The sequence below is a fragment of the Zootoca vivipara genome, chromosome 5, assembly GCF_963506605.1.
Source record: "Zootoca vivipara chromosome 5, rZooViv1.1, whole genome shotgun sequence".
NCBI classification, from domain to species: Eukaryota; Metazoa; Chordata; class Lepidosauria; order Squamata; family Lacertidae; genus Zootoca; species Zootoca vivipara.
Window position 1 is genome coordinate 87,917,120 of NC_083280.1, and position 25,750 is coordinate 87,942,869.

The following is a 25,750-nucleotide window of genomic DNA, read 5'->3' on the forward strand; positions in this document are numbered from 1 at the left end:
TCTTCAGGTCTTTTCCCATCTCCTTCGTTCCAGACTATGTCTGCTTATTATCCACATCTAATTATTTTATTGAAGCAGATATTCCCGCCAGCCGTGTTGGGCTCTTGACCCAACACTGTCTGCCGAGACCCAACACAGACCCTGCTGAGTCTGCCAGGGCTAATTACCCCCATATCAGCCCTGAATTCCTGGCACGGCCGGGGTCCGATCATATGGGAGTCAGCCATTTCCTATCCCCGGAAACAGGAAGTCCAGTGGCCCATTTTCTTTGCATATGCTTCCCATCTCTTTTTGTACAAGACGGGTCGGAGGGAGGTATAATAATTCTAAATGCAGCCTGTCTGCCTTAGAGCCAAGCCAGACACGATGCTAAATGTGCCTATGCCTTTAAAGTGCACATATATAGCTTTGTTTCTAAGAAAAGCAAATACCGTATATTCCAGGGTATAAGACGACTGGGCATATAAGACGACCCCCCCCCAACTTTTCCAGTTAAAATAAAGAGTTTGGGATATACTCGCCATATAAGAAATACGACCCGCCGTATAAGACGACCCCCGACATTTGAGAATATTTTCTTGGGTTAAAAAGTAGTCTTATACGCAGGAATATACAGGATCAGGACTAGGGTGTTACAGGTAGGTAGCCGTGTTGGTCTGAGTCGAAGCAAAATAAAAAAAATTCCTTCAGTAGCACCTTAAAGACCAACTAAGTTTTTATTATGGTATGAGCTTTCGTGACGTCCACTATCCACTCCCAAGCTTTTTATTGTTCGCTGTGTTGAAAAGAAAACCGGCTTCAAGCTGTTTCTTTAAACAAACAAAAAATAATAAAGCAGCGTTTTATGATCTGGTGCATATGCATTTTACCTTCTACGCTAGAGAAATATAATCTGCTTTGGAAAGTGAGTGGCTTGGGCAGAAGGAAGTCGCGGAGGACGTAATTGTAAATATGTGCCTCCCACCAAGCAGTCTATTTCCCTTAATTTGCTTAAGGCTTTCTTTAAAATAAGGCATGGACAGACAAATAATCACGGTGCAAAGGCATGGCCCGAGTCAAAATCTTTTACTTCCGTGAAGGAACCTCCAGCATGCCAATCGGAATCAGTGTATAAAGTCCAGGATTTGAATTTAGGGTGGAAAATTGCTCGGTGGAGTTCTCTGTCTCTCTGTCTCCTTTTGGTTTGCACGAAAGCTTGTGCATATCAGTGACTTTTTTTTTGTCTGGATTCTTGCAGAGTACGACAGGCTCCTCTCCTCCGGAAACTTCCTCGGATCATTTGCCTCAGTAAGTTTTGAATGCTGCGCTCTGATGTTGATGTCTTGAAACGTTTATCGTGTTGGGAGCTGTAGCTGCAGGTCTTTTAAGAGCTGTGCCCATGTACAACATCACAGGAATCATTTGATGTGTCTCTAAGCTGGATTCAAAGGGTATTTGGGTGACATTTCTAGTTCGAAGTGTGCCCTGAAATTAGCACAGGCAAAAGGTTATTGGAGGGACCTAAGAAGGTTCCCTCTTAAAATCTTCCTCCGGAGAGATTCAGTCAGAACGTGCTTAGCTCCTTCAGGCTTTCGTTCTGCCATTCTGAATCAAACTAATCAGAGTTGAAATTAATATGCCCTATGTGGTGCTGTCACAGGTAACGTAGCGCAAAGGTTGACAATATTTTTGACCTGGCGCTACAGATCTTTATTTTTCCTCACCCTGTGCACAAACTTGAGCAGGTGGGCGGGGCAAAACACCCACCAATCGTCAGATACCGTGAAGACGTCACGTGACTGATAGGTGCATAGCCCCGCCCACCTGCCAAAGATGGCCCACAGAGCATACCTGCCAAGTTCCGGCCTGAGAAATAAGGGACTGGACCAGAAGTAGCAGACCAGAAGTAGCGCTGCTGCCATTTTGGAACTGGGCGGAGCATGCTCAGAAGCTACTTTTGATGCTGCTCTGCCCTGTTCCAAAATGGCCGCCGCACCAGAAGTCGCGCTGCAGCCATTTTGGAACTGGGCAGAGCAGCATCAAAAGTCGCTTCTGAGCATGCTCCGCCCAGTTCCAAAATGGCCGCCGCGCCAGAATAAACCGGGGGGGGGAACAAAAAAATCTGTTTTTTCGGCTGGGGACAGCTGGAAAAACGGGGGATTCCCGGGGAATACGGGAGAGTTGGCAGCTATGCCACAGAGTGTGTAAGGGGCAGAGGCGGAGCTAGCTGCTCTGGCACCCAGAGCGGCGCACATGCGGTGCACCTGGGGGCGGGGCCATGGGGGGGTGAGTGTCCCAGGGCTGGCTGCTTCCTGGGTGGGGAGGGAGCCGCACCGCTTTGCCAGCAGCCTTCCTCCCTGCCCTCTTCCTTTTGACAGCTCTGGGGAGGCTTCCCCTCCCCCAGGAAGTGGTCCGGGAGTGGGGGGCAACAGTGTACCCCCACCCGCGATTCCCAAGCCTCCCCTGAGCTGTCAAAATGAAGGGGTAGGGGGAAAAGGCTGCCGGCAAGGCAGCACAACTCCCCCCTCCCCCAACGGCTCGGGGTAGGCTTGGGTGCCGCACCAAATGTCACCCCCCCCCTCAGTGAAGACACCCGGGGTGGACCGCCCCTGGTGAGGGGTGTGCTTTGCCAGCATGTACTGGCAAAAAGTACTCATAGAATCATAGAACTGTTATGTATTAAGTTAACTGCAGTACTCCTTCTGGCCACCGTGGCTGCAGTTCTCACTCAGGTCCACAACATGCAAATGAAGGATTGAGAGTGCTGTTCACGGATTGGGTAGCTAGGGGGAGTTTGTTACTGTTGCAAGTTACTGAGTACTATATAAGCCAGTTGACTAAGCTACTGTTCAGTCTGGACTCAGAGCTGGAATAAAGAGCTGGTTGTTTTGAGAGCTGTGTTTTCATGCTTCTTACCCACTACTCTACAAGAACTGTAGAGCTGGAAGGGACCCTGAGGTTCATCTAGTCCGGCAGCTGTCCCACATGGGAATCGAACCTGCAACGCCACGCTCTAACCAACTGAGCCGGGTTGAAGTGTTCGCTCCCCAGCTGATGAGCAGGAGGGTTCAGCCCTCTCTGCAGGGGTCTGCTTTGACCAGCTCATTGCCCACAGGGAAGGTTCCGGTGAGATGCACCAAGCACGATGGAGCCTTGCCTTCCTGCCCACCAGCTGTGACCTCACCTGATGGACAGCTGGGTGTGGTTGGGGTGTGTGTGTGTGTGGAATGTCCCCATAGGCCAATTTGGACCGCTGGCAGTCTTCCCCACCCCTGTTGGAGTGAAATGCTCTGGACCTTGGTGGCTCTACAGCCAGAGGGGACGTTGGTTTTCTTCATGATAAGCGCGGGTCGTTTCTTTGGTGGAAGCTAGAGCAATGCATTTCAGCACCGCATAGAGAAGGAACAGCTGCTCTGCCTCCCCATTTCTCTTCCCATCCTACCTTCCTTTCGACGCTTACATTCCTGTCACCTAAAACACAGGGAGCCGATGTGTGTTTTGCATACAAAAATCTCTGCAACCACGAGAAGATCGAGAAATGCAAGGTGGTTTTGCTCTTAGCAATTTTGCAGCGGTGCGTTGAGCTGCCAGAACACCCGCCAGCGTGGTCAGTCTACAATTTTGCAACTTTTTAATTGCTAAGAAAACTAAGTCTCCCTCCCCCCCCCCTGCATACTTTTAGCTCACCGTCCTCCCCCAGCTACCATCCTGCAAAGAGAGAGTTTGAAGCAGCTCTGGGAGATGCCAGCGGGCTGGAAAATGAAAGGCAAATATACAAAAGTGTATTAGAAGGTGGTGATATCCCGTTGCAAGGGCTAAGCGGTCTCAAACGTCCCTCCAGCTCGGCTTCCACTAAAGGTATGTCGCTAGAGCAAGAATTTCCGTGCATCTTGATGTACTGGCTGTTGTTGGTAGAACTTTAAAAACAGATTGTGTTAATATAAATGGTGTGCTTGTGTCAGGATTTGAGGTGTGATGCATAGTTTCTGGGGTGGTATACCTGACTACACAATTTCATGCTTCAGTCGGGGTGTGTGTGTCATTTTCAGTGCTTCCCCACTTTTTTAAAAACAACAACAATCCTTTAAAAATTTAGCCTTTTCCCAGCATGTTAGATTTCTACTTGCAGGGAGTTTTATAAAAAGGAGCCTGTAAATCACCCACATGCCATCTGGGTTGGTAAAACCCATTTTGCCACCACACAATTCTCTTGTCTTACTCTGCCGCACATGTAGACCAGGCCACAGTCAACCTACATTGATATCAAATATGGATCCCAAAACAAAGGGTTTCAGATCCAGGAGTTTTATAAACCCAAGTACCCAAGAAAAGATTTGTTAATCTGCTGGTATCCACTCTTGTTTCCGGGGTTTAGAACCATATTTTGACCCCAGGTTTCATGGGAGCAAATTTTCCCACTTGCAATTGGGTGGAGGGTTAAAGGGGGTGGTTACTGAGTCATCTCTAGAAAAAGTTTGCTTATCACTCATTTTGCCATGTTTGGCCCCACTCCCTTCCAAGCACAAGTCCAGTTATGCTCCCTCTGAATCTTGCTCATGGTTTGACCTTCCCTGGCCATGATATTCTCTTCCTCTCACTCCCTTCTGAGCATCCTCACGGACCCACAACATCACTCAGGCCAGTTTCCCCCACCCGTGGTAGAGCCTTCTCTTCCGCCCATCCTCTTGCAGATTTAGCTTCCTAAACTGGACATTTATTTGGGATTGCGTTGCCCGTTGACCTTACTTATTCTTCCACTGCCACGGTGCTCTGTGTGGCTTTTCTAGGCCGGGATGACCTAATAGAGAACGAACAACACTCGCAGATGCGAAAGAGCCTCTAGCGTAATGAAAAGCGCATTATAAGCTGCAAACACTGTGGCTAATGCAATAGTTGCAGCGAATTAATGCAAGTCAGAGTTGTGCATTAAGCCCTGCTGATTTCAATGGGGAATTAAGCAAGTGCTGCTGGCATGGATTCATATTATAATGGCAATCCCCCCATTCCTGTCCTGCAGTTCCTTTATGGAATTGCTCCTTGCAGAAGTAAAGAACTTGAATCCTCCCTTGACAATCTCTGAAATGCAAACTTAGGAATCACTGGAGTTGAAAGCAATTAATTCTCTGTTGACAGCTTGCTTCTGGGTTGTTTTCCTTTTACATTTTTGCAGTTACTTTTCCGAATGTTATCTCTGCAACCTTGCCACACATTTGTTGTAAAAAAACAACAACCCCAAAACCCTGAATTTCCCAGGAACTCACAAGTTACTCAGTGGAGTCACAAACTTTTGCCTATAGAGGTACAGAGAACGCTCACATTGGCCCATCTATAAGAAATACAAAATAATTAATGTCTTTTGTGGAACCAACCTTTCTTACTGTAATAGTATGAAGCTTTTCAGTTACATTTTCCTCAGGCAGAAAAGGGGCAAATTCTCAGAGATTCAGAGGGCAACATTGCAGTTACATTTAGGAATTTCATCTTGGAGATAGTAATCTAATAGCAAAGCCTTTTTAACTGTAAACGTATAATAGTGTCTTTACTAGGAGTTCCTGGCTTTTATAATGTGCAAAGACACCATTTGAAGCACAGGATAGAAATCTTTGAATGAATATAGCCTTTTATATTGGACAAGGTTGTGGCTATTAAATCTTCCAATTGTACATAATACAGTACAAAACAGTACAGCGCTCTCTTGAAGACTTGGAGACTCTCGAATCTCATTTGTGCAGTCAAAGTACTCGCCCACAAATGACAATCTGTTCTTTTCCATTGTCGCTTCCAAGTGTGGCGCGTGGGATGTTCAGAGCTGTTAATTTTTAGCCTTTAAAATCTCAAAAGAATCTACCTCGTGTGTCCGTAGTTTACAGGGGTGTTAAATAGCGTCACGTTGCATTGACTAAAATTTATTAGCAGTGTCGCTGCCTTTGGGTGCGGAGTATTTATTTATTTTCTTCCCCCTTCAAAGAAGATTTTGCTCTTAAGCAGAAAGCTTGCATGCTGTTTCACCTAACAGCGATTTAAACCAACAGTTTTATTTATGTACGGGCATTTTGCATGCTGGGCACAGACGGTTAGATTGCAAGCTTTTGCTGATTTTCATAGGAGCCCTTAATACCCTGGTGCTCCAGTTTTCTAAAGCAGCGGTGCTGACTTGTAGAGAACTTGCTCAATCTCTGCTGCCCCTAGTTTAGAAGCTCCTCTAATGTCACAGGATTTACTTCCTGGAACACGAACTGTCCTGTGTTACCTCGGCAGCAAAGCCTGGCTCTTCCATCGCTCTCCTGCATTCCTTTTTAACATTGCCTGCCTCAAGGTTGCCTTGAGAGAAGCCACAAAAAGCATGCCATTTCCCTCCCCCTCCCCCTCCCCTCTTTATCCACGGCTTTGCCACACTTACGCTAACAGGTTGTATTTATTTTATTCTGCATGCTTTCCAGTGGATCGTAAAGGTGGGAATGCTCATACGGTTGCACCCTCTTCAGTTAATAGCCGAACCCTTAACTCTAATAGCGCTGGTCCGGTAGGTCGCCCGTGTAAACATAAGAAACCCTTATCTGCTGCAAAGGTCTGCATTGCTGAAATTCTTCCGTCCAAATTCAAACCCAGGCTGGCTGCTCCACCTCTTTCTGGGCAGGACAGAAAGGATCTCTTGCCTCACGAGAAAACGCAGAGCTGCGAAAACCTCCGCGGCTCCTTTGCCTCCTTTGATAGCGGGAAGGATTTCGAGAACTTGCTGATGAAGTCCAAGCAGGAGTTTGCCGTCAAATCCATCAGCACCCAGAGCTTGCAAGAATATGGATCTTCCAGCTCCAGGAAGGGCTCTCGGAAAAACGAGAAAGAGTTCAGCATGTTGTATAAAGACATGCATCATATCAACCGCTCCGGGATCCAGCTGGGCAGCATTTCGGCCTGCAGCGTGAAGGAAATTGCATCCCTTTTTGAAAACGAGCCAAAGGACAGGAGGGAGCCCAGCCCCAGCCGGGAGAACCTGGAGCAGATCCCCAAGCACACGGTCTCCTCTCGCATCACTGCCTTTGAGTTGCTGATCCAGAGATCCCTCTCCATGCCTGCTCTCAACTTCTCCGGCTTCCAGGTCAAATCTCCCGCGCCGAGTCTCTCTAACAGCTGCCTAGCTTCAGCTCGTTCAGCCGAATACCTGTTGGATTACCCCAAGCTGGATCTGGGAGGAAAGGATATTGCCAACCTCGCTGATACATCCTCCTATTCGTGTAGCAATACGGAGGACGTGGCATCAGAAGTCAGCGATCTGGCGCCTGCGGAAACGCTCTCTGCTTGCACCGACGAGATAGATCTCTTCTCCAACGTCTCCGGCGACAGTGGCGGCGACAGCATCACCGGCGGGCCCTCGAGATCCAAAGCCAACAAATGCAAAGGGTCCTGCCCTGCTTCTTACACCAGGTTCACAACCATTCGGAGGCACGAACAGCAACAGTCCGGCAGGGGGGAACCCCAAGAAGAGAAGCAGCTGCTTCCCAGAAATGTCTATCTCATGAGCCCCCTTCCCTTCAGACTGAGAAAACCCGTGCAACACAGCTCCAGAAAGACTCCACCTCTGCAGATCCCGGGAGACCTGTTGGCATCCAGCTGCGAGATCCAGAATAATCTGGCTCGGTCGAGGCGGAGCCTGGTGGACAGGGTGGATAGCCACCTCTTCCATGAGCAGTATACCCGGCAGAAACCTCCGGCCCCCAAGCGCCTCTCTTCCTATGACGTTCTCAAAAGGTTTAGCCACTTCCTGGATATGGAAACATGCCAAAATAGCTCCGTTTCCCTAATGGACATCCCAGGTCCCTTTAATAATGGGAATGTTCCATATGTATTATACCACAACCTGGACACAAACAACAACCCGCACAGGACGTACTTTGGAGGTGGCATTTTTTTAATAGTATTTTACTGGTGTTAATTCATCTGTATCCCACTTTGCTTCCCCTCTCTGTTTTGTTTGTTTTTTTCAAAAAAAACAACAACAACCCTTCCCCTGCATTTCATCTTTTCCCGTGCATCCCTTGTGCCGTCCTCCTTGCATTTCAGGACTTGACTGAACTGAGAAATTAATTCCTACTGCCTTTCTAATCACCAATCAGAGCAGGTTGTCTCAAAAGTCAAAATTTAGGATGTGAATTATTTAGGGGAGACGAGATTAAAATCCCACATAATTTGCATCCTCAGAGAATGAAATAACAAAACCTAATCTATTTTTAGGGGCAGTTTTTCAGGTTCTTGGTGTGGTGTGTGTGTCTTTGCGTGTGCGAGTGTGTGTACCTGTATCTTTGCATGCTGTGATACAACTTTCCTCAACGGAACTACATTCAATCATATTTTGTGAACAGCAAATATGTTGTCTCAGCCCTCTGGCGGGCCTGGGTTTGATTTTGTCGTTTCTTATTTCTGCGTTGTTATTTTACTCCCAACTTTTGGAGCACCAAAAGGTGGGGGGGAAATCCAAAATGTTAACCAGCACTTGATTGCAAATTGATCAGCACATTTTGAAGCCTTTTCTTTCTTTAATTTTTTTCCCCTTCCCCCTTTTTTCTAGATTTGAATCAGTTGTTGTTTTTAATTGCCTTTTGTTGTCTTAAAGTAGATTCAGAATCACCAAGGCATTTTGCACCACTTGATTACATGGAGAGTCCTGAAGAATTTTCCCGCAGGCGCTACAGTGATAAAGAGGTAATTTCCCCTGAAATATCTAGTAATACTCCCCCTCCCCCCTACGCACACGCAAAAGGAGTAGACCTTAAGCGAGATGCTCTTAAGAGGGGTCTTCTGGGTAGAATTATTCGCTGCCCTGGAATTTTATTTTTTTATGGTTGCGGAGTTATAAACATCTAAAGAATAAAATTAATTAGAGCAGAGACTATCAGTTTGAAGTTACATGACAACGTTGGTGATAGTGGACAGGAATGTATAAGCACAGAGTACCGGACAAAAAGGGGGTCAACTTTGCTCACTAAGATTCTGCTTTGCCCCTTCCCATCCCTGGAATCCCATGCATGTCTACTTGGGTGTAAGTTCCGTTATGTTCAATGGGACTTGTTTCCAGGTAAAAACACCTGCTTTGGAGTAGGGATGGAAGGATCTGCGAATTTCTGTTCTCTCAAGTTTCTTGTCTGTCCGTCCCCCAACTCATATTCAGCTGTCCAGATTTGTGAAGCAATTTGAAATTAAAGGGGGGGATTATCATGAAAATTCTTTAGTGTGGTTTTCTCAAAATAATACCTTCTTGAATGCAGTTTTGAAAGGGCTGTCTCAAGGTAGAAACAGTATCCTACCCCACCCACCCAGTTTAGAGAAGTTCCTTTTGACCCTGTCTCGCAGGCTTGTTAAAAAGACGACAAGCAGGTAGTTTTGCCATTACGTGCCTCGCTTTAATGGTTCTGCAAAAGTGGGCACACACAACAGATGTGAAAAGCCTCTTCAGTTTTTGCTGCACATTTTAGAACACTTGGAGCTAAAACGTGAATCAATTTCTGTTTACACTTTCCAGCATTAAGATCACCTTGGATTTGCTGGTCTTTGTTTTCTTACAGGGTGGTGTTTAAGGCGACGGCGAATGCAATTGCATTTAGACCCGCAATGTGTTTTTCAGGCACTGACTTGGCCATTCTGCCAAGCTCAGCCAGAGTTGAATCATATTATTCATCTGCTGGGCACACCTGTTGCTTTTGGGAGTGGCTGGGTAACAGCATAAGAACATAAGAATTACCCTACAAGATCAGTCCAAAGGTCGATTGGGCTGTTTTCTCAAACCACCTGTTTTTAACAGCAGACAGGTGCCTCTGGGGAGCAAGGCTTGAAGGCAACAGTCTTCTCTTACCAGTCCCCAGCATCTGGTCTGCAGAGATATAGTCTCTCTGAACACTGAGATTTAACTTAGCTATCTCTGCTTTCTAAATAAATGAATGGGGCCCTGCAATAAAACGTCGCAGCGTGAAGTGCTCCTGTGAGAGCGCAAGCCAACTAGACATGCTCTTTTCCAGGGACCTCTGCCTACTGGAGGTTTTTGTTTTGCCGGTTTGGCCCTCTGTAGCCAAGCTACATTGGAGGTGGTGGGGATTGCAGCGATGGAGTCGGCGCACTTTTTGTGGCATCGACTGCTGCTACCTCAAATGCTTTTTCTTCCCCGAATCCGGGGACTTCTCGTGCTTTGAAAATCCAAAAAGGAGGAGAAAGAGGGAATTAAAGGAGTCACAATGGGCTCACAATCCACGTTAAGGCCCATAAATTTTGGGGTCGCTTTCCTAAAACAAAATCTGGATAGCATTTGTAAGCAAAGTGCATTTCTGAAGAACATACAATCTTATTGAAAATAAAGGTAAAGGACCCCTGGATGGTTAAGTCCAGTCAGAGGCGACGTGGGTGGCGCTGTGGTCTAAACCACTGAGCCTCTTGGGCGTGCTGATCAGAAGGTTGGTGGTTCAAATCCCCGCGACGGGGTGAGCTCCTGTTGCTCTGTCCCAGCTCCTGCCAACCTAGCAGCTCGAAAGCATGCCAGTGCAGGTAGATAAATAGGTACCACTGTGGCGGGAAGGCAAACGGCATTTCCATGTGCTCTGGTTTCCGTCACAGTGTCCCGTTGCGCCGGAAGCGGTTCAGTCATGCTGGCCACACATGACCCGGAAAGCTGTCTGTGGACAAACGCCGGCTCCCTTGGCCTGAAAGCGAGATGAGCGCCGCATCCCCATAGTCACCTTTCTCTAGACTTAACCGTCCAGGGTCCTTTACCTTTTGGAATATATACCATATATATATAGTACTTGTGCAAGCCTTGTTGTTCCCCCAGTCCTTCTGATGCCGCCCTCTTTTGTGCGGGTGTTGCTATTTTGGCTACAGGAGGGTCCACACTTGGGGAATGAGTTTGCTTGTTAGTACAGTGTATATAAGCGGGATCTGCAAATGTTACCATGTGGAATGCTGCCATTCTTGGTTCCAGTAGCTCTGTCCCACCCCTGACGCTGGTTTCCCCTTCCAGATTCCTAACAACCCACCCAGTCACCAGTTTGTGGACACTGATCACATTCAGTCCTCATTGGGCTTTTCACAACGTTTGTGTGGATGGGGATTCTGAATAATTTTTATTTAATTATTATTTGCAAACCTCGAGGCTCCCCCGGATCTGTCGATACTTCCCTCTTGTGGATTGGTGGCGCCATTTTGGCCACATAAGCAATGGCCGTCTTGGCCTCAAAAACAGAAGGGGAGGTGTTCCTGGTGATAACAATTCTATCCTCCATGAGTTCCCCATCCTTTCTAAGCTTGTGGCCATGGCCGCGAGGATTCAGTTATCTTGTGATCCTGCTCTCCAGACCAGGATAATTCTTAGGATAATGTCCAGTGTGCAGCATTTAATGATGTACTTCTATTGTGGTTTTTTGGGGTGGGGTGGGAAACTTTTCGTTATGTTTTTTAGCTAGTATGCATTGGAGAGAGGTGGTGTTTTTTAAGAACAAACAAACAAGCAAGCAAGCATAATAATAATAATAATAATTTGCTGGCAATTTTGAAATGCCATAAACTAGCTGATTTACTGCCCATTTTATGCAATTTCATGGCAGAGACTTTTAGAGGACCAGAGACGGCTTAGACGTGAGCAAGAAGAGGCTGACATTGCAGCTAGAAGGCACACAGGGGTCATTCCTACGCACCATCAATTTATCACTAATGAGCGGTTTGGGGACCTCCTAATTGTAGACGATACCGCAAAAAGGAGATCTGGGTCAGAGGTCTGTTCTGGTTGCCTCAGTCTGCTGCTTGGACCCGATTCATATTTGCCTCTTTCATAGCGTTGTGCTTTTAGGCCAACATTAGCTATCCAAGAAGTGTGTTACTTTTTTAATTTCCCCATCCGCGCTTGACTTAGAAACTGCTTTTTTCAACTTTGTTGAAATGAATTAATGGCTCTGTACCAAAAGCTGTATGTGCGTGTTTTAAAAAAAGCATGCCTGCTGAGGATTGCTAGTGCACAACTTGTGACGCATGCCTTTAAAATATCCGTTAGTTTTATGGCAAAAATCGGAGGGGGCATTTGCTTCATCTTTTGCATCACGTAATGCTACATTCTCTCCTTGTCTGTGCCTTATGCTTAGAACTTCCATTGTCTTGTTGATCCTGACCATGTGATTGTCTTGTAGTGGATTAAACCCTAGATGGCGCTGTTCTTTCTCTCCTCTCCTTTCGTTAATATTCTTCCGGTCGGGAAAACAAACAAGAAACAAAAAAACGACAACCCCAGAATATCTCAGCACATTTCATTTACAAACAGCAAAAAGAGACAAAAGGGGGAAATGGTTTTTCAATGAGTCATATTTGACAGGAGCTACGCAACCTGCATGTAGCCTTTCCACCAGGCCCCCCGCCAGAGCAATGTTGTGTTGCATTCAGTGGTCTTTTTACTCCTTAGCTTATATGTGACGAATGCTGGGAATTGGCTTATTTTTAAAATAAAAAATAGTGATCCTTCAAGACCAAAAGCATTTCCTTTGCTTAAGATGCCGACTGTGTAGTATTTATTGCTAGCAGAATTTCACAAGGAGTGTTAAAAGAACATTTCTGAAACGTTTCAATTAGCTGGTAAAAGAACCCTGAAACGTTGTTCTACTACTATGCTCATCTTACACTTTTAGAATTGGTACGAGGGATGGGAGTGCTGGTATAAATCTGGAGGAATGCGTGTATGCAGCCCATAGGCAGTTTAAAATTGCCAACACCCCTCCTCTCTTCTCTGGATTAAAATATTATATATTATTATAGGGACGCGGGTGGTACTGTGGTCTAAACCCTCTTGGGCTTGCTGATCGGAAAGTCGGCAGTTGCTCTGTCCTAGTTTCTGGTAACCTAGGAGTTAAAAAGCACGCCAGTGCAAGTAGATAAATAGGTACCGCTGTGGCGGGAAGGTAAATGGCGTTTCCATGCGCTCTGGTTTCTGTCACGGTGTTCCGTTGCGCCAGAAGCGGTCTAGCCATGCTGGTCACATGACCCGGAAAGCTGTCTCTGGACAAACGCCAGCTCCCTCGGCTTGAAAAGTGAAGTGAGCGCTGCAACCCCATAGTCGCCTTTGACTGGACTTAACTGTCCAGGGGTCTTTACCTTTACCATGATATATATTATTCCCTCAGAACTATAGAAGTTATTTTAATTAAAACCTCAGTTTTATCTCCATTGGCTTCTCCCTTTTGTCTCTTTCCTGCCGATCAAACTGACAATTTGTGCGCGCAGTTCAGGTGAAGAGGTAGCCGCCAAGAGATGCTTCCTTGGTAAATATCCAGAGTGCCGTGTAAAGAGGGACTCCTTGTCCTCCAGCTCCGCCAAGCTTGCTGATACGCATATCAGAAGGGGATGTCACCCTAAATTCTGTGGGTCCCTGGAGCCATGTTTTTTCCAGACACAACGTTCTGCTATGCAGAGTGGATCGCTGCCTGTTTATCAAACCCTTATCACCAGCCTAGGCAAATCTGCTTTGTGTTTCCTTCCGAAACTGGCTGGAAATGTTTTTTTCTGAGACTTAGGAGGCAGCACTGAAATGCTGCCATTGCCCATGGTACCGACGTTCATTTTTGTGCGCGGTCTCCAATCAGACTGGTTTCGCAGAAAAGCCGAAAAGTAACCCCCCCCCCCAATTATTCACAACTTTTGCTTTTCATTTAGAGTAGAAACGGAGATTTTGCCACTGGCTGTTGAGAGAGTGGGATTTCCCCCCTCCCCAGCTAGACCCTTAACACCAGGCACGTCCAACAGGTAGATCGCGATCTACCGGTAGATCACTGGACGTCTGTGGTAGATCACTGGCTCCCCCCAAAGAAGCTCAACAACTTTGGCTTCCCTAAACAATTCTGACCTGAACCCCTAAAAATGGGGCTTTCCTCCTCCCTAAAAAGCTTAACAACTTTGACCTGAACCCCCCAAAAGGGTGTAGATTACTGCCAATTTTTAACTCTGTGAGTAGATCACATTCTCTTGGAAGTTGGCCACCCCTGCTTAACACCGATCAGGACTCCCCAGTCATTTAAGATAGCAAAACATCTGGATGAACCCTTCATAGTATTTTTGCCCCCATCCCACACCTGACCTTAGCATTTCTGCGGCTGGGATTTCCATGCTACTTAAGGCCCTGTCCCGAGGACTTGGCAATTGTTTTAAATGTGTTGTTTTTAACCCTCAGATGAGAGCTGCCAGAGCGAAGTTTGACTTTAAAGCCCAGACGCTCAAGTGAGTATATGCGTACGGCTGCTTGCTTCCCTCCCCAATGATAGACTCTGGTTGTTAAAACAACAAAATGCTTCTCTGTGCTCCTGCCAATTTCTGTGCTCGCTTCCAGTGATTGTTAACAAACAGAAGAGTGTTGCTCTTTATCTTCCTTGTGACATTTAAGGGTGCATCTAGATTTTTAATTGCATAACACAGCGTTTCTCGACCGCTGTTCCGCGGCACACTAGTGTGCCGCGAGACGCTGGCTGGTGTGCCGCGACGTGCGGCGACGAGAAGGGCGATTTGCATTGTCACGTGCCTGGCGGCCGCCAATACACATCACTGACCCGCCGGAAAGGAAGCCGGCCGGGTCACGACGCGGGGCGAGCACAGCTCTCAACAGCCACCACCACGGGAGGGTGGTTTTAGACAAACTTAAAGAAGCTGGCTGGATGAGCTCAACCTGAAACTTGCTGAGCAAAGGATTGTGCTGGCAGAGAAATCAGCGGCTTGTGAAGCCTTATTACAGGAGATTGCAACCAACACAGCAATTGGCAAGTGTTTCTTACAGTCATAATTATATAGCCAATATAGGGCGGCACAGAGTTAATTTTTTTAACTTTTTTAATGGTGGTGTGCCTCGTGATTTTTTTCATGGAACAAGTGTGCCTTGGCCCAAAAAAGGTTGAGAAACACTGGCATAACATATGGAGGAGTTCAGGTTGGGAAAAGCTAGTACAGTACAGGGTAACGGTCTTCTTGTTTAACATTAAATTGGAGAGTTTCTCTTACTCCAGTGCTTTGAATCTGCCCTCCATGCACAACTCAAGGGAGTTTAATCTGTAAAGTTTAATCTGTAAAGCCTAGGGCTTGCCAATCAGAAGGTCGGCGGTTCGAATCCCCGCGACAGGGTGAGTTCCCATTGCTCGGTCCCAGCTCCATGCCAAGGCATGTCAAAGTGCAAGTAGATAAATAGGTACCGCTCCGGCGGGAAGGTAAATGGCATTTCCGTGTGCTGCTCTGGTTTGCCAGAAGCAACTTGACTGGCCACATGACCTGGAAGCTGTACGCCGGATCCCTCGGCCAATAACGCGAGATGAGTACCGCAACCCCAGAGTTGGTCACGACTGGACCTAATGGTCAGGGGTCCCTTTACCTTATTCAGTAACAGCAACAACAACAACTTCATAATTGATAATTTACTTTTGTCATTTATACCCTGCCCATCTGACTGGGTTGCCCCAGCCACTCTGGGCAGCTTCCAACATATATAAAAACAAAACATTAAACATTAAAAAGACTTCCCCAGACAGGGCTGCCTTCAGATGTCTTCTAAAGGTGCTATAGTGGCTTATCTCTTTGGCTCGGAGTTGCGTAACTCCATACCCTCCAACATTTCTCCGATGAAAATAGGGACGTCCTAGGGGAAAGCGGGGCATTCCGGGATCAAATCAGAAACAGGGACAGCTTCTGTAAATCCGGGACTGTCCCTGGAAAATAGGGACACTTGGAGGCTCTGTAATGCTCTACCTTAAAACCTATGTGGCTGTGGTTGCTTCCAAGCTAGTCTTTCCCTCTGGAATTTTAATCTTTTCTCCACTCGCTTTTTACCAAGTAGCCAGACAACTTGCTTGCCAGCCCATTGCATTCCATGGTTTCGCACGTTATCTTCCCGCAGGTTTCCCTAGACCCAATTTATTGTGTGTTTTTTTGTTGCAAAACGCAATTGCAGCACCAGCCACCCTAGTATAGCTAGTCCAAGAGGCTCTTATGGGCTCCTTTGCCCTCAAACATTTACCGTTTGCAGATTCAGTCCCAATTTATTGCTTCTTAAAAATAGCAGGCGGGGCTTAGTGATGGAAAGCCTTCATGCCAGTTTCTGATTCGGCTAGCTTCATCTAATTGTTTTCATTTTTTTAATGGTGAAAAAACTCTGAAGTAGAAGGGTCTTGAATATCAGGGAAAGTAATGCTGAATAATAATAAAGCGTTTTGTTAAATGCTTATGCATAATATCCCTGTTAATTCCATCTAATTGTGGAAAAACAATGTCCCCGTGGCACTAAAGGGTCTGTACTGTGGAAGTTGTCCAGAGGGAGGAATTATTGAGGGAAGTTCTCTAGGTCCAGGTTTGCCTCTTTTTGGAGGTCTGCAAGAATTTGGATCTGGGGAATCTCCAGTATTGTGCTCTGGTCAGACCTCACCTGGAGTACTGTGTCCAGTTCTGGGCGCCACAGTTCAAGAAGGATGCTGACAAGCTGGAACGTGTCCAGAGGAGGGCAACCAAAATGGTCAAAGGCCTGGAAACGATGCCTTATGAGGAACGGCTTAGGGAGCTGGGTATGTTTAGCCTGGAGAAGAGAAGGTTAAGGGGTGATATGATAGCCATGGTCAAATATATTAGAGGATGTCATGAAAGAAGATTCGACCCAAACATTAGGAAGAACTTCCTGACAGTAAGAGCTGTTCGACAGTGGAATTTGCTGCCAAGGAATGTGGTGGAGTGTCCTCCTTTGGAGGTCTTTAAGCAGAGGCTTGACAGGCATATGTCAAGAATGCTTTGATGGTGTTTCCTGGTTGGACTGGATGGCCCTTGTGGTCTCTTCCAACTCTATGATTCTATGATTAGTGCTTACAGATAAGGGGCATGCATATGCTACTTGTATTAATATTTACAAGGGATGTTAATTGCGCATTAACACATAACCTGTATGTTTTTAACAGGGAGCTCCCATTGAAGAAAGGGGATGTTGTTTACATTTATAAGCAAATTGATCAGAATTGGTTTGAAGGCGAACACCATGGCAGAGTTGGAATTTTCCCACAATCATACATAGAGGTACTTGTTTTGCTGCAGATACAATGAGTCAAAGTGGTGAGGCTTGGTTTGTTTAATTCAATTTATATCTCGCCCATCTTCCCAAAGGAGCAATTTCAAATCAGCCACAATATGGAACATTTGTGAGAAATATTTTGTGGCCACATTCATTTTTTCAAACTTACCTGAGACGCTTTAACCATTAAAACTGTTTTATTATCACCCCTTACGAGAATTATGCTTTGGATTTGTTCTGGTGTGTAACACAAGAGTTTTGATTCAGATGCAGTGTTAAACCACTGTTGGGTGTTTCTTGGGACTTACATAATTCACCCTTTCCTCATTTTTTTCACAACGTTGCACAGGGATGGTTTCCAATTGCCAAACCATGGTTTAGGCATTGCATCTCAGCCGAGTCAGTCAGAAATAGGGTCAAGCTATCTTGCACATCCACATCTAACCTGGTACTGGAATCCAATGACTGGAGTCCTCATATCTGCCTTTTGGTGTGTTGTTGTTTTTTTTATAGCTACTCCCTCCCACAGAAAAAGCTCAGCCTAAGAAAACATCACCAATACAAGTCCTGGAATATGGAGAAGCTATTGCCAAGTTCAATTTCAATGGTGACACTCAAGTGGAAATGTCCTTCAGAAAGGTACAGGGGTCTTTGGATCATGAAAATAAATGAGAAAGGGTGTTTGTTTGTTTGTTTGTTTGTTTCAAAGCAGGCTTTCTATTTTGTTTCCTGGCTGCCCTTGTCTCGCTCCTTTGTAGCTTGGCGAGTGTCTATGGTCACACTTAGCCATGGTTAATTAAGAAAGGCTGCTGGATTCACATGTAGGGCCAAGCCATAATTGAAAAAAAAACCAGGCTTTAGAGTTTGGTTTGTTGGCGAACTGTGGTCAGGGTTAACACATGCTGCAAAGCTATGTGTTTTCTCCAAGGCTGGGACGCCACATCGAGTGGCAGGAGGAGACCCGGCTCCCAAGAAGGAGTCCCAGGCCTGAAGCCAGGAGCTCTTGATGAGATAAGTATTCCTGTGAGCAAGGGGACTTTGCTGCCTCTGTTCAGAAGTGTGGCAGGTGGGCAGGGTTGGTTGTTCTCACAACTTCATGCTCCTGTCACCGTTTATTTGAGCTCTTGCCATCAGGACAGATATATAGAACAATGCAGGCAAGAACGAGCCGTCTCAAGCACAGATTCTTTTCTAGAGCGATTTTGGCCTTAAACAAAAAGTCTGAACTTTGAAGTCATCTTATTTTACTTTTTATATTGCATCGTATTGCAAACTTACCCAGGTGGCGCTGTGGTTAAACCACTGAGCCTAGGGCTTGCTGATCAGAAGGTCGGCGGTTCGAATCCCTGTGACGGGGTGAGCTCCCGTTGCTCGGTCCCAGCTCCTGCCAACCTAGCAGTTCGAAAGCACGTCAAAGTGCAAGTAGATAAATAGGTACCGCTGCAGCGGGAAGGTAAACGGCGTTTCCGTGTGCTGCTCTGGTTTGCCAGAAGCGGCTTTGTCATGCTGGCCACATGACCTGGAAGCTGTACGCCGGCTCCCTCGGCCAATAATGCAAGATGAGCGCACAACCCCAGAGTCGGTCACGACTAAACCTAATGGTCAGGGGTCCCTTTACCTTTACCTAGAAAGTCTGAACTTTGAAGTCATCTTATTTTACTTGTTATATTGTATCGTATTGCACTGTTTTAATTAGGGTTTTGTAGTAATTTTGGATTATGTGGAATGCTTTATCTGAGTGGATGTGGTAACTGAGTAATTTCGTTGTTCCCACAAGGGGAACAATGACAATAAAGGTTATCTTCTCTCTTATCTCTGCAGTCTCAGATCCCGGTTCCCTGATTCTGAAAGCCTTGTCCCTGAACTGTGTTTAGGGAACCTGGAAGCTCCTCTCCTAAGTTGGCTTGATCCTTGCTGACACATAAGGGGCATCTAGATTAATTCCTGCTTTTCTCCTGTTGCTGAGTTTGAACAGTCAGTCTGCTGGAGAAAAGCGTGGCTACTTCATTTAGAAGAAAGCGCATCTGTCATTGTTCTTGGGCGAGAGCCAGGGCAGTGATCTTGTCCATACAATGGTTGCCTTTTTCACCTTGTGTTCTGCTTCATGGTTGGGTCTCAGACTGGAATTCAGCAAGTACCAACGTCTGACAGTAGCTTTGTGGCCATTCCTGGAATCCTTCCCTCTTGTCCCCCTCACCAATATGTTTCATCACAGTTTGGCCACCGGTCCAGGAGTCGGGTAGCCGCAGTCATGCTCTCTGTTGCTTCTGAAAGCCAACTAGAGGGTCTGCAAATCTGATTTAAAATCGGGATCATGTGTCGAATCCCTTTTAGCAGTTCCGTGCAAACCGAAAGCATAGGCAGGTGTGCAAATTCAGCCTCCCTACCTGAGCAGCGGGGTTGAAAGTCTTGCTGCAGATCAGGAGCTTGATGTGCCCATTCATACTTTCTCCGCAGGGCGAGAGGATCACACTGATTCGGCAAGTGGACGAAAACTGGTATGAAGGGAAAATCCCCAGCACTCACCGCCAAGGCATCTTCCCGGTCACATACGTGGACATTTTCAAGCAGCCCGTGCTGAAGAACACACTCGACTATGGCAGCTTGTCGTTCTGCCACTCCCCAAACCGCAGCCTGACAACATCCCCGCAGGTACCTGCTCTGAATCGAGCCTTGTGAAACCGTAAGCTGTTGCTGTTTTTTGCTAGAGAGTCCCCTTCCCCTGCTAATCACTCTTAGTTAGTAAGAAGAACACATTTGCCAGCGGTATATTCAAAAGATACATCTTTTGCATTGCCCTGTATGGAGTGGCAGTTGTGGAAAGGGTTGACAATAAGCTCACCGTTTAGGAAAGCTCAAACCACCTGTTTCACACACGACACTAAATCAGGCCTTGCTCTGTATGAAAGCACAGAGAGGAGATTGTGGTGGCCTTTCTTGGCTCTGCTGCTGCTGCAAGCTAAGCATGTTGGCATAGCCCAGGCTTGTGTGTTTGCCTTGCTCCAGACAAACCATGAGCCATAACCCAAGGATACCCTGTGTTAAATCACGGCTGTTCTCACAGCAGCAAAGCAGCATCGGGAGCAAAGCGACCACAAGCTATCGAGGAATCTGCATGCCCCATTCATTTGAATTAAGCCATGGTTTGGCTTAGAGTTACAGCCAAAGCAATTCTGGCGAGAGTGAAATAAACAGGGTCATACAATTGAACCTTAAGGACTTTGCCTATGCATTCCTCCTTAACTTTGAGCAGGAAGAGGGTTTGCACCAATAATTCTAGTTGTGTACAGAGGCAAACACAGTTTTAGAAAATAGTTTTAGAAATGGCAAAGCCCAGCCTTTACAGTTTTTAAAAAATAAATAGCCATGTGGTAAAATTGGTAAGCACCCACTTCTGATGGAACCACATGCACGTATTTTAAAAATAGTTCCCAAACAGCATAAGCACGGGTAGAAAGCAGTTGTACATTTCCCCCTCCTGTTCCATCTGCTCACAGTTTCTACCAGAGCAATGCTGACTTCATTGCTCGAAGGGTGTTGTGTTATGTTTGGGATTTTAAGAGATGCTTCCCGAGCTGCTGCAGAAAGTCTCCTGGAGAGCAGTTTGGCAGTGATCGAGGAACAAAAAAAGGAAACAAGCACACGCGTGATAAGAGGGAGGCTTCCGTTCCTATGAAAATATATTGCCTGCCAACCCTTTAGATGACAATCATGAATGCCGTTAGGCAGCTTTAGTCTTTGTGAAGACCATGAGATGGATGCCGCCTAACTGGTAGGATTGCAGCGTTAGTTGGGCAGGACCGATAGGGTCAAACTAGTCCTGAAATGAGCAACCAATTCTCACTGCACTTCATTGTCCTGTACCACTGACCCAAAGGAGGGCTCTTGGGAGCAGTTGGGTGCACGCTTATTTCTATTCCTCTATTCTCTGAACCTTTGAAACACCCTAAATTGTCAGTGCTCAGCCATGCACTGGCTTTTCCACTTTTCTCCATTCTTTTGTTGTACACGCTTCATTTTATATTATTATTTTTAATAACCTTCCTTCCTTTCTTTCTCTTTCTTTCTTTCTTTCTTTCTTTCTTCCTTTCTTCCTTTCTCATTTTCTTTTCGTCAAGTCTCCCAGTTCTGAGCTGCTTTTCACCCCAACTCCTCCCCCTTTGCCCCCCATGCGCCCAGCCCCGTCTCCCGAGTTGCAGGCCGTCACCTCCGAGTGGATTTCCCTGACCTTGGGGACGCCCCGTGGCCACGCTCCCCCCGTCACCCCTCCATTACCACCTCTTCCTGACGCCTCTCTCTTCAACGTCGACTATCTCACCCCTTCGGCGGTGGCCAGCCCCTCGCCTTCCATCAGCCTCCATCCCTCTAACATGTCCAGTTCCTCGACCCCTACCTCTATCATTTCCCCGCTGCCTCCGTCCCCGTATGAGCCTCAGTCGCCCACCCAAAATGTCAGCCTGGCGGCTCGGCAGAGCGGAGAGAGGTTTGCTAGCTCCCCTTCCCCACAAACGAGCTACTGCGATTCGCCTTGCTCTGTAGTTGGCAGCCCCGACAGCTTCCTCTCAGAGCTCAGCGATGCCACTGAACGCCAAGGCAAGTTGCAGAAGAACCAAGGACCGAGACGGAGAATTGAGAGGGAGGATTGCATTGCAGCCGACAGAAGTTGCGGTGGCATCCCTGAGATCTGTAGGGCGAGGTGCCTGTCAGAGCTGGAGAAGGCCGTTAGCTCACAAAAGAAATCTCTTCGCACCACTGACGAGAGCACGCTGTATCAGGAGCAGGGAGGTAGCTCCAGGTGCAATTATAAGCAAGTTGAACAGAGGGGAAATCAAAGCAGGCCCTTCAAGGTATTTCTTCTGCATGCGTGTCCCGAGGTTAACATCGCTGTACGTTTGAGTGTTGCCTGTGTGTGCCACTGACCCGGGTTGCAGCTCCTACTAGCTCAAGTGTTTCCCAAACTTGCGTCTCTAGCTGTTTTGTTTTGTGGACTACAACTCCCATCATCCCTCACCAGCAGGACCCAGTGGTCAGGGATGATGGGAACTGTAGTCCAAACACAGCTGGAGACCTAAATTTGGGAAACACTGTTCTAGCTGCTGGTATATTCCTTCTAGCTTGATGGGAACTAACAGCAAAACTTTGTCCCCCGAGCCTGTTGCGTTGGAAGAGTCAACAGAGTGGAGATCATTTTGGGATGGGTCCCAAGATGAGAAGTGGTTCTCATATACAGTCTAGTCCAGAGTTATCCAAACTGTGTGTCGCACATTTAAAAAGGGCGCCGCCGTCATGAAAGGTTTGGAAAGCTCCGGCCTAGTCTGTTGGGCGGTGGCTCTCAAAGGATGTGTCTTGAGAGCAGCTTTGCTTTCGTGATCCAAGGAATGCTGTATGCAAAGTAGCTGTAGTCTGTGTTCCCGTAAGATGTTAGGATCCTGCTCAGGTATCCCAAATGGAAAACACTCTTTAAGCTACGGTGTCATTTAGCAAAACGGATGCACTCGCTCAGACAACTGCTAATGGTAATCTTGAAAGGGTGTGTGTGTGGAGGAACGCAGTGGAAATGTTCCATCTCTGGTCCTCCAGGGAAAGGACTTATCGGTGCCTCTAGGTGCCTTCATCTGCCTCCAGCATATATCTATTGCTTTTCCAGGCACCCAATTTAACTGGGGGTTTGAACCTCGGCAGACCTGGCAAACCTATGGTACTATCAGCAAGACAGTGAAAGTACCGTATTTACTCGAGTCGAGTGCTCCATTGAATCTAACGCACACCTCAGTTTTCAGAACCTTGAAACAAACAAAAAAAAGAGCATTTGCCAGTGAATATAAATGTGCTGTTGAATCTAATGCGCACCTTAATTTCCACAATGTAATTTGGCCAAAAAGGGTGAGCGTTAGCTTCGAGTAAATACGGTAGGTAGTTGGCTGCCAGGCTGGGTGGGAGGCATGCTCTTTTGCATAGCAGGACAAAAAAAATGTTTGCTGTGGGGCTGTTTTAGTAGGGATTCATTAGTCTACGTCCATCTCAGGATTGGAGAGAATAGTACTTGCCAATGAGTTGTAGACCTGGACTAGTAACATGCAGGCTGGGAAAACTCTTAGAAGCACCAAAGGTGTTGATTTCAGCTGGATCTCATATATTGGTTTTGGCATAAGGCTGCGTACACACAATACATGAAATTTGCATCTCTCCTGCCCCAAAGAATCCCCGAAACTGTAGTTTGCTCCCCACAGTGCTACAGTTCCCAGACCCCTTACAAACTACAACTCTCCGGGTGCTTTAAAATGTACTTTTTCAATGCATGGTGTGTGCCTAACCCCTTGAGACCTGTGGAGGAACAACCGGAAAGGGATTGAATTTATAAGTAAACACATTTCCAGGCATACACTGATTCTTGTCTCAATGTTCTCAGGGGAGTCATGTCATTGACCTAACAACATTCGTTCAAAGTGCATTAAGCTTGCGATACTAATGTGGGACCGACAACTTTGAAAAGGCATGCCTGTTTTTTGCATGGACTTGTTGACACGATATTTGCACTGAGTCCAGAACACGTTTTCTTGTTTGCGAGAGCATCATTGCTGCAACGATGTGTCGGGACGGGTCATTTCCCTTTGCTGACCAACTTTTCCTTCCTTTTTAAAAGTCTGTCAACGCAAAACCATTCTCTCCATCTGCTCTTCTGTCTCCCTCTGCAATTTCTTCCTTTGCGGTTAGAACGCAAGCACCTCCCAGACTCTCACGCACGGTCAACGTCCCACAGGTAATCACGGGAGTTTGGGGCCTGGGGGGGAATGTCATCGATTGGTATTTCATGCTCACTGCTGTTGCTTATCAACATGTGAATTTCAGAGGTCAAGTACATATTTTATATTTAGTAAATTGCTATGTGTATTCGATTAGGTTGGACTAATAAATACATTGTTGTTGCCTTAATCTGAGCCAGAGACCATAAGGCATAGGCAAACTCCGGCCCTCCAGATGTTTTGAGACTACAATTCCCATCATCCCTGACCACTGGCCCTGTTAGCTAAGGATGATGGGAATTGTAGTCCCAAACACCTGGAGGGCCGGAGTTTGCCTATGCCTGATCTATGAGCCAATTGTCTGCTCTGACTAGCAAAAGTAAAAGAAATGTACACCCACCAAGCACAAAAGGCATGAGGGAGGAAACTTTAAAACAGTACTTGAATTTTATAAAATAGCAGAAAGGCCTTAGAAAACGCTCAACCCATTTCAGTTCAAGACCACCTTCAGGGTCACAATACAGTTCTCCTATTAAGGCAATAGCATGTCTTAATTAAGGTATTGCCTTAACAGGAAAACTGTATTCTTTATTCCCCACAAGGAGACTTTTAAGTAAAACATGTCGACCATTTTATAGATCCTTCGTATTATTTTATACCATGAAATTTATTAGCACCGTTTTGAGATCTTTGCCTGTGCTTTACTTTTTCTGTCTGTTATTCTGACTGGTAGCATCCTCTCAAGATCTTCCTTTTTCATCCGTATAAATTTGATCCTGTCTTCATTGAGAATATTAATCGGTCGGGTTTAAGGTTGTTAGCTTCACAAATGGTTAGTTCAAATGGTTGAACTAAGCCTGTTGGGGGAAAAAAACATTTTCATTACGAGTGACATGGAAAAAGCTGTATCTGGTGTTAATTAATAGGTAATACTGGCCTAGATGGGCCCAGATCTGACTCAATGTAAATCATTTTTCTATGTTCACAGCGATGAATAAGGTGCATTTATGGAACACTGCCTAATGTGCTAAATTAGCACAGGCCCTATTAATCTCAGCCAGGATTCCATGTTAGTGTCCTCATATAAACTGTGTCCAACTTTTTTGCAAGTCAAGGTTTTTGTGTCAGCATCACGTGGGTAGGTTCTCTTTCTCTTTGCTAAGCTTTCATTGGCAGTGAGAGGTTGGGGGTCCCAGGGCATAGTTGGCTGTCTGCAATGAGTTTTGTTTACATGTGTTTGGGAGGGGTTGTTAGGTCAACTTACCCACTTCGATCCGTATGCTATCAGTGGGTTCTTGCTGTTGTCTTGTTGGACTGTGTGTGTAATAAAGGGGAGCTACACTGGAGTGTAGGGCTTGCCGATGAGAAGGTCGACGGTTCAAATCTCCGCGACAGGGTGAGCTCCCGTTGCTCGGTCCCAGCTCCTGCCAACCTAGCAGTTCGAAAGCACGTCAGAGTGCAAGTAGATAAATAGGTACTGCTCTGGCAGGAAGGTAAACGGCGTTTCATGTGCTGCTCTGGTTCGCCAGGAGCGGCTTTGTCATGCTGGCCACATGACCTGGAAGCTGTACGCCGGCTCCCTCGGCCAATAACGTGAGATGAGCGCTGCAACCCCAGAGTCGGTTACGACTAGACGTAATGGTCAGGGGTCCCTTTACCTTTACCTGGGGTGAAGGTGTCCTCTTTTATTTGTCCCCGTGCTAGTTTCAGTTTCTTCGTTAGCTTTTCTAGGAGGACTGTTTCCCATATGGTTTGGTACCAGTGGTCCATGTTCACTCCTGACATGTCCCGCCAGTGTCTAGTTATAATGCTTCTGGCTGCTGAGAGCAGGTGGCTTGTGAGTTCTTTGCAGTGTGAGTGTGCATTATCGTCCTGGAAAATATTCAGTAAGTCCAGTTCTGGGGTATCTTCCAATACCTGCTTTGTTCTTTTGCATATTTCTAGTAGGACTGATGCCCAAAATGGGGCAATCCCACCATATATG

The 25,750-nt window shown here is 46.5% G+C and overlaps 1 protein-coding gene across 41 annotated transcripts in view; it reads left to right on the plus strand.

Annotated features, from left to right (window-relative positions):
- Window positions 1–25,750, plus strand: part of SORBS1 (sorbin and SH3 domain containing 1) — a 171,910-nt gene that overhangs the window by 133,323 nt on the left and 12,837 nt on the right. For 32 of the 41 annotated variants that reach the window (XR_004693865.2, XM_060275087.1, XM_060275086.1 and 29 more), the window contains 10 exons: window positions 1,238–1,287; window positions 3,662–3,837; window positions 8,588–8,676; window positions 11,562–11,729; window positions 14,165–14,211; window positions 16,914–17,028; window positions 17,537–17,662; window positions 19,481–19,675; window positions 21,142–21,870; window positions 23,667–23,783. Coding sequence is in view for 40 of the 41 variants with exons in the window: in XM_060275087.1 (XP_060131070.1) it covers window positions 1,238–1,287; window positions 3,662–3,837; window positions 8,588–8,676; window positions 11,562–11,729; window positions 14,165–14,211; window positions 16,914–17,028; window positions 17,537–17,662; window positions 19,481–19,675; window positions 21,142–21,870; window positions 23,667–23,783 (1,812 nt within the window). In the remaining variant the exon portion in view is untranslated. The remainder of the gene's footprint in view (window positions 1–1,237; window positions 1,288–3,661; window positions 3,838–8,587; window positions 8,677–11,561; window positions 11,730–14,164; window positions 14,212–16,913; window positions 17,029–17,536; window positions 17,663–19,480; window positions 19,676–21,141; window positions 21,871–23,666; window positions 23,784–25,750) is intronic. The other 9 variants (XM_060275100.1, XM_035137369.2, XM_035137370.2 and 6 more) reach the window with 6 other exon arrangements.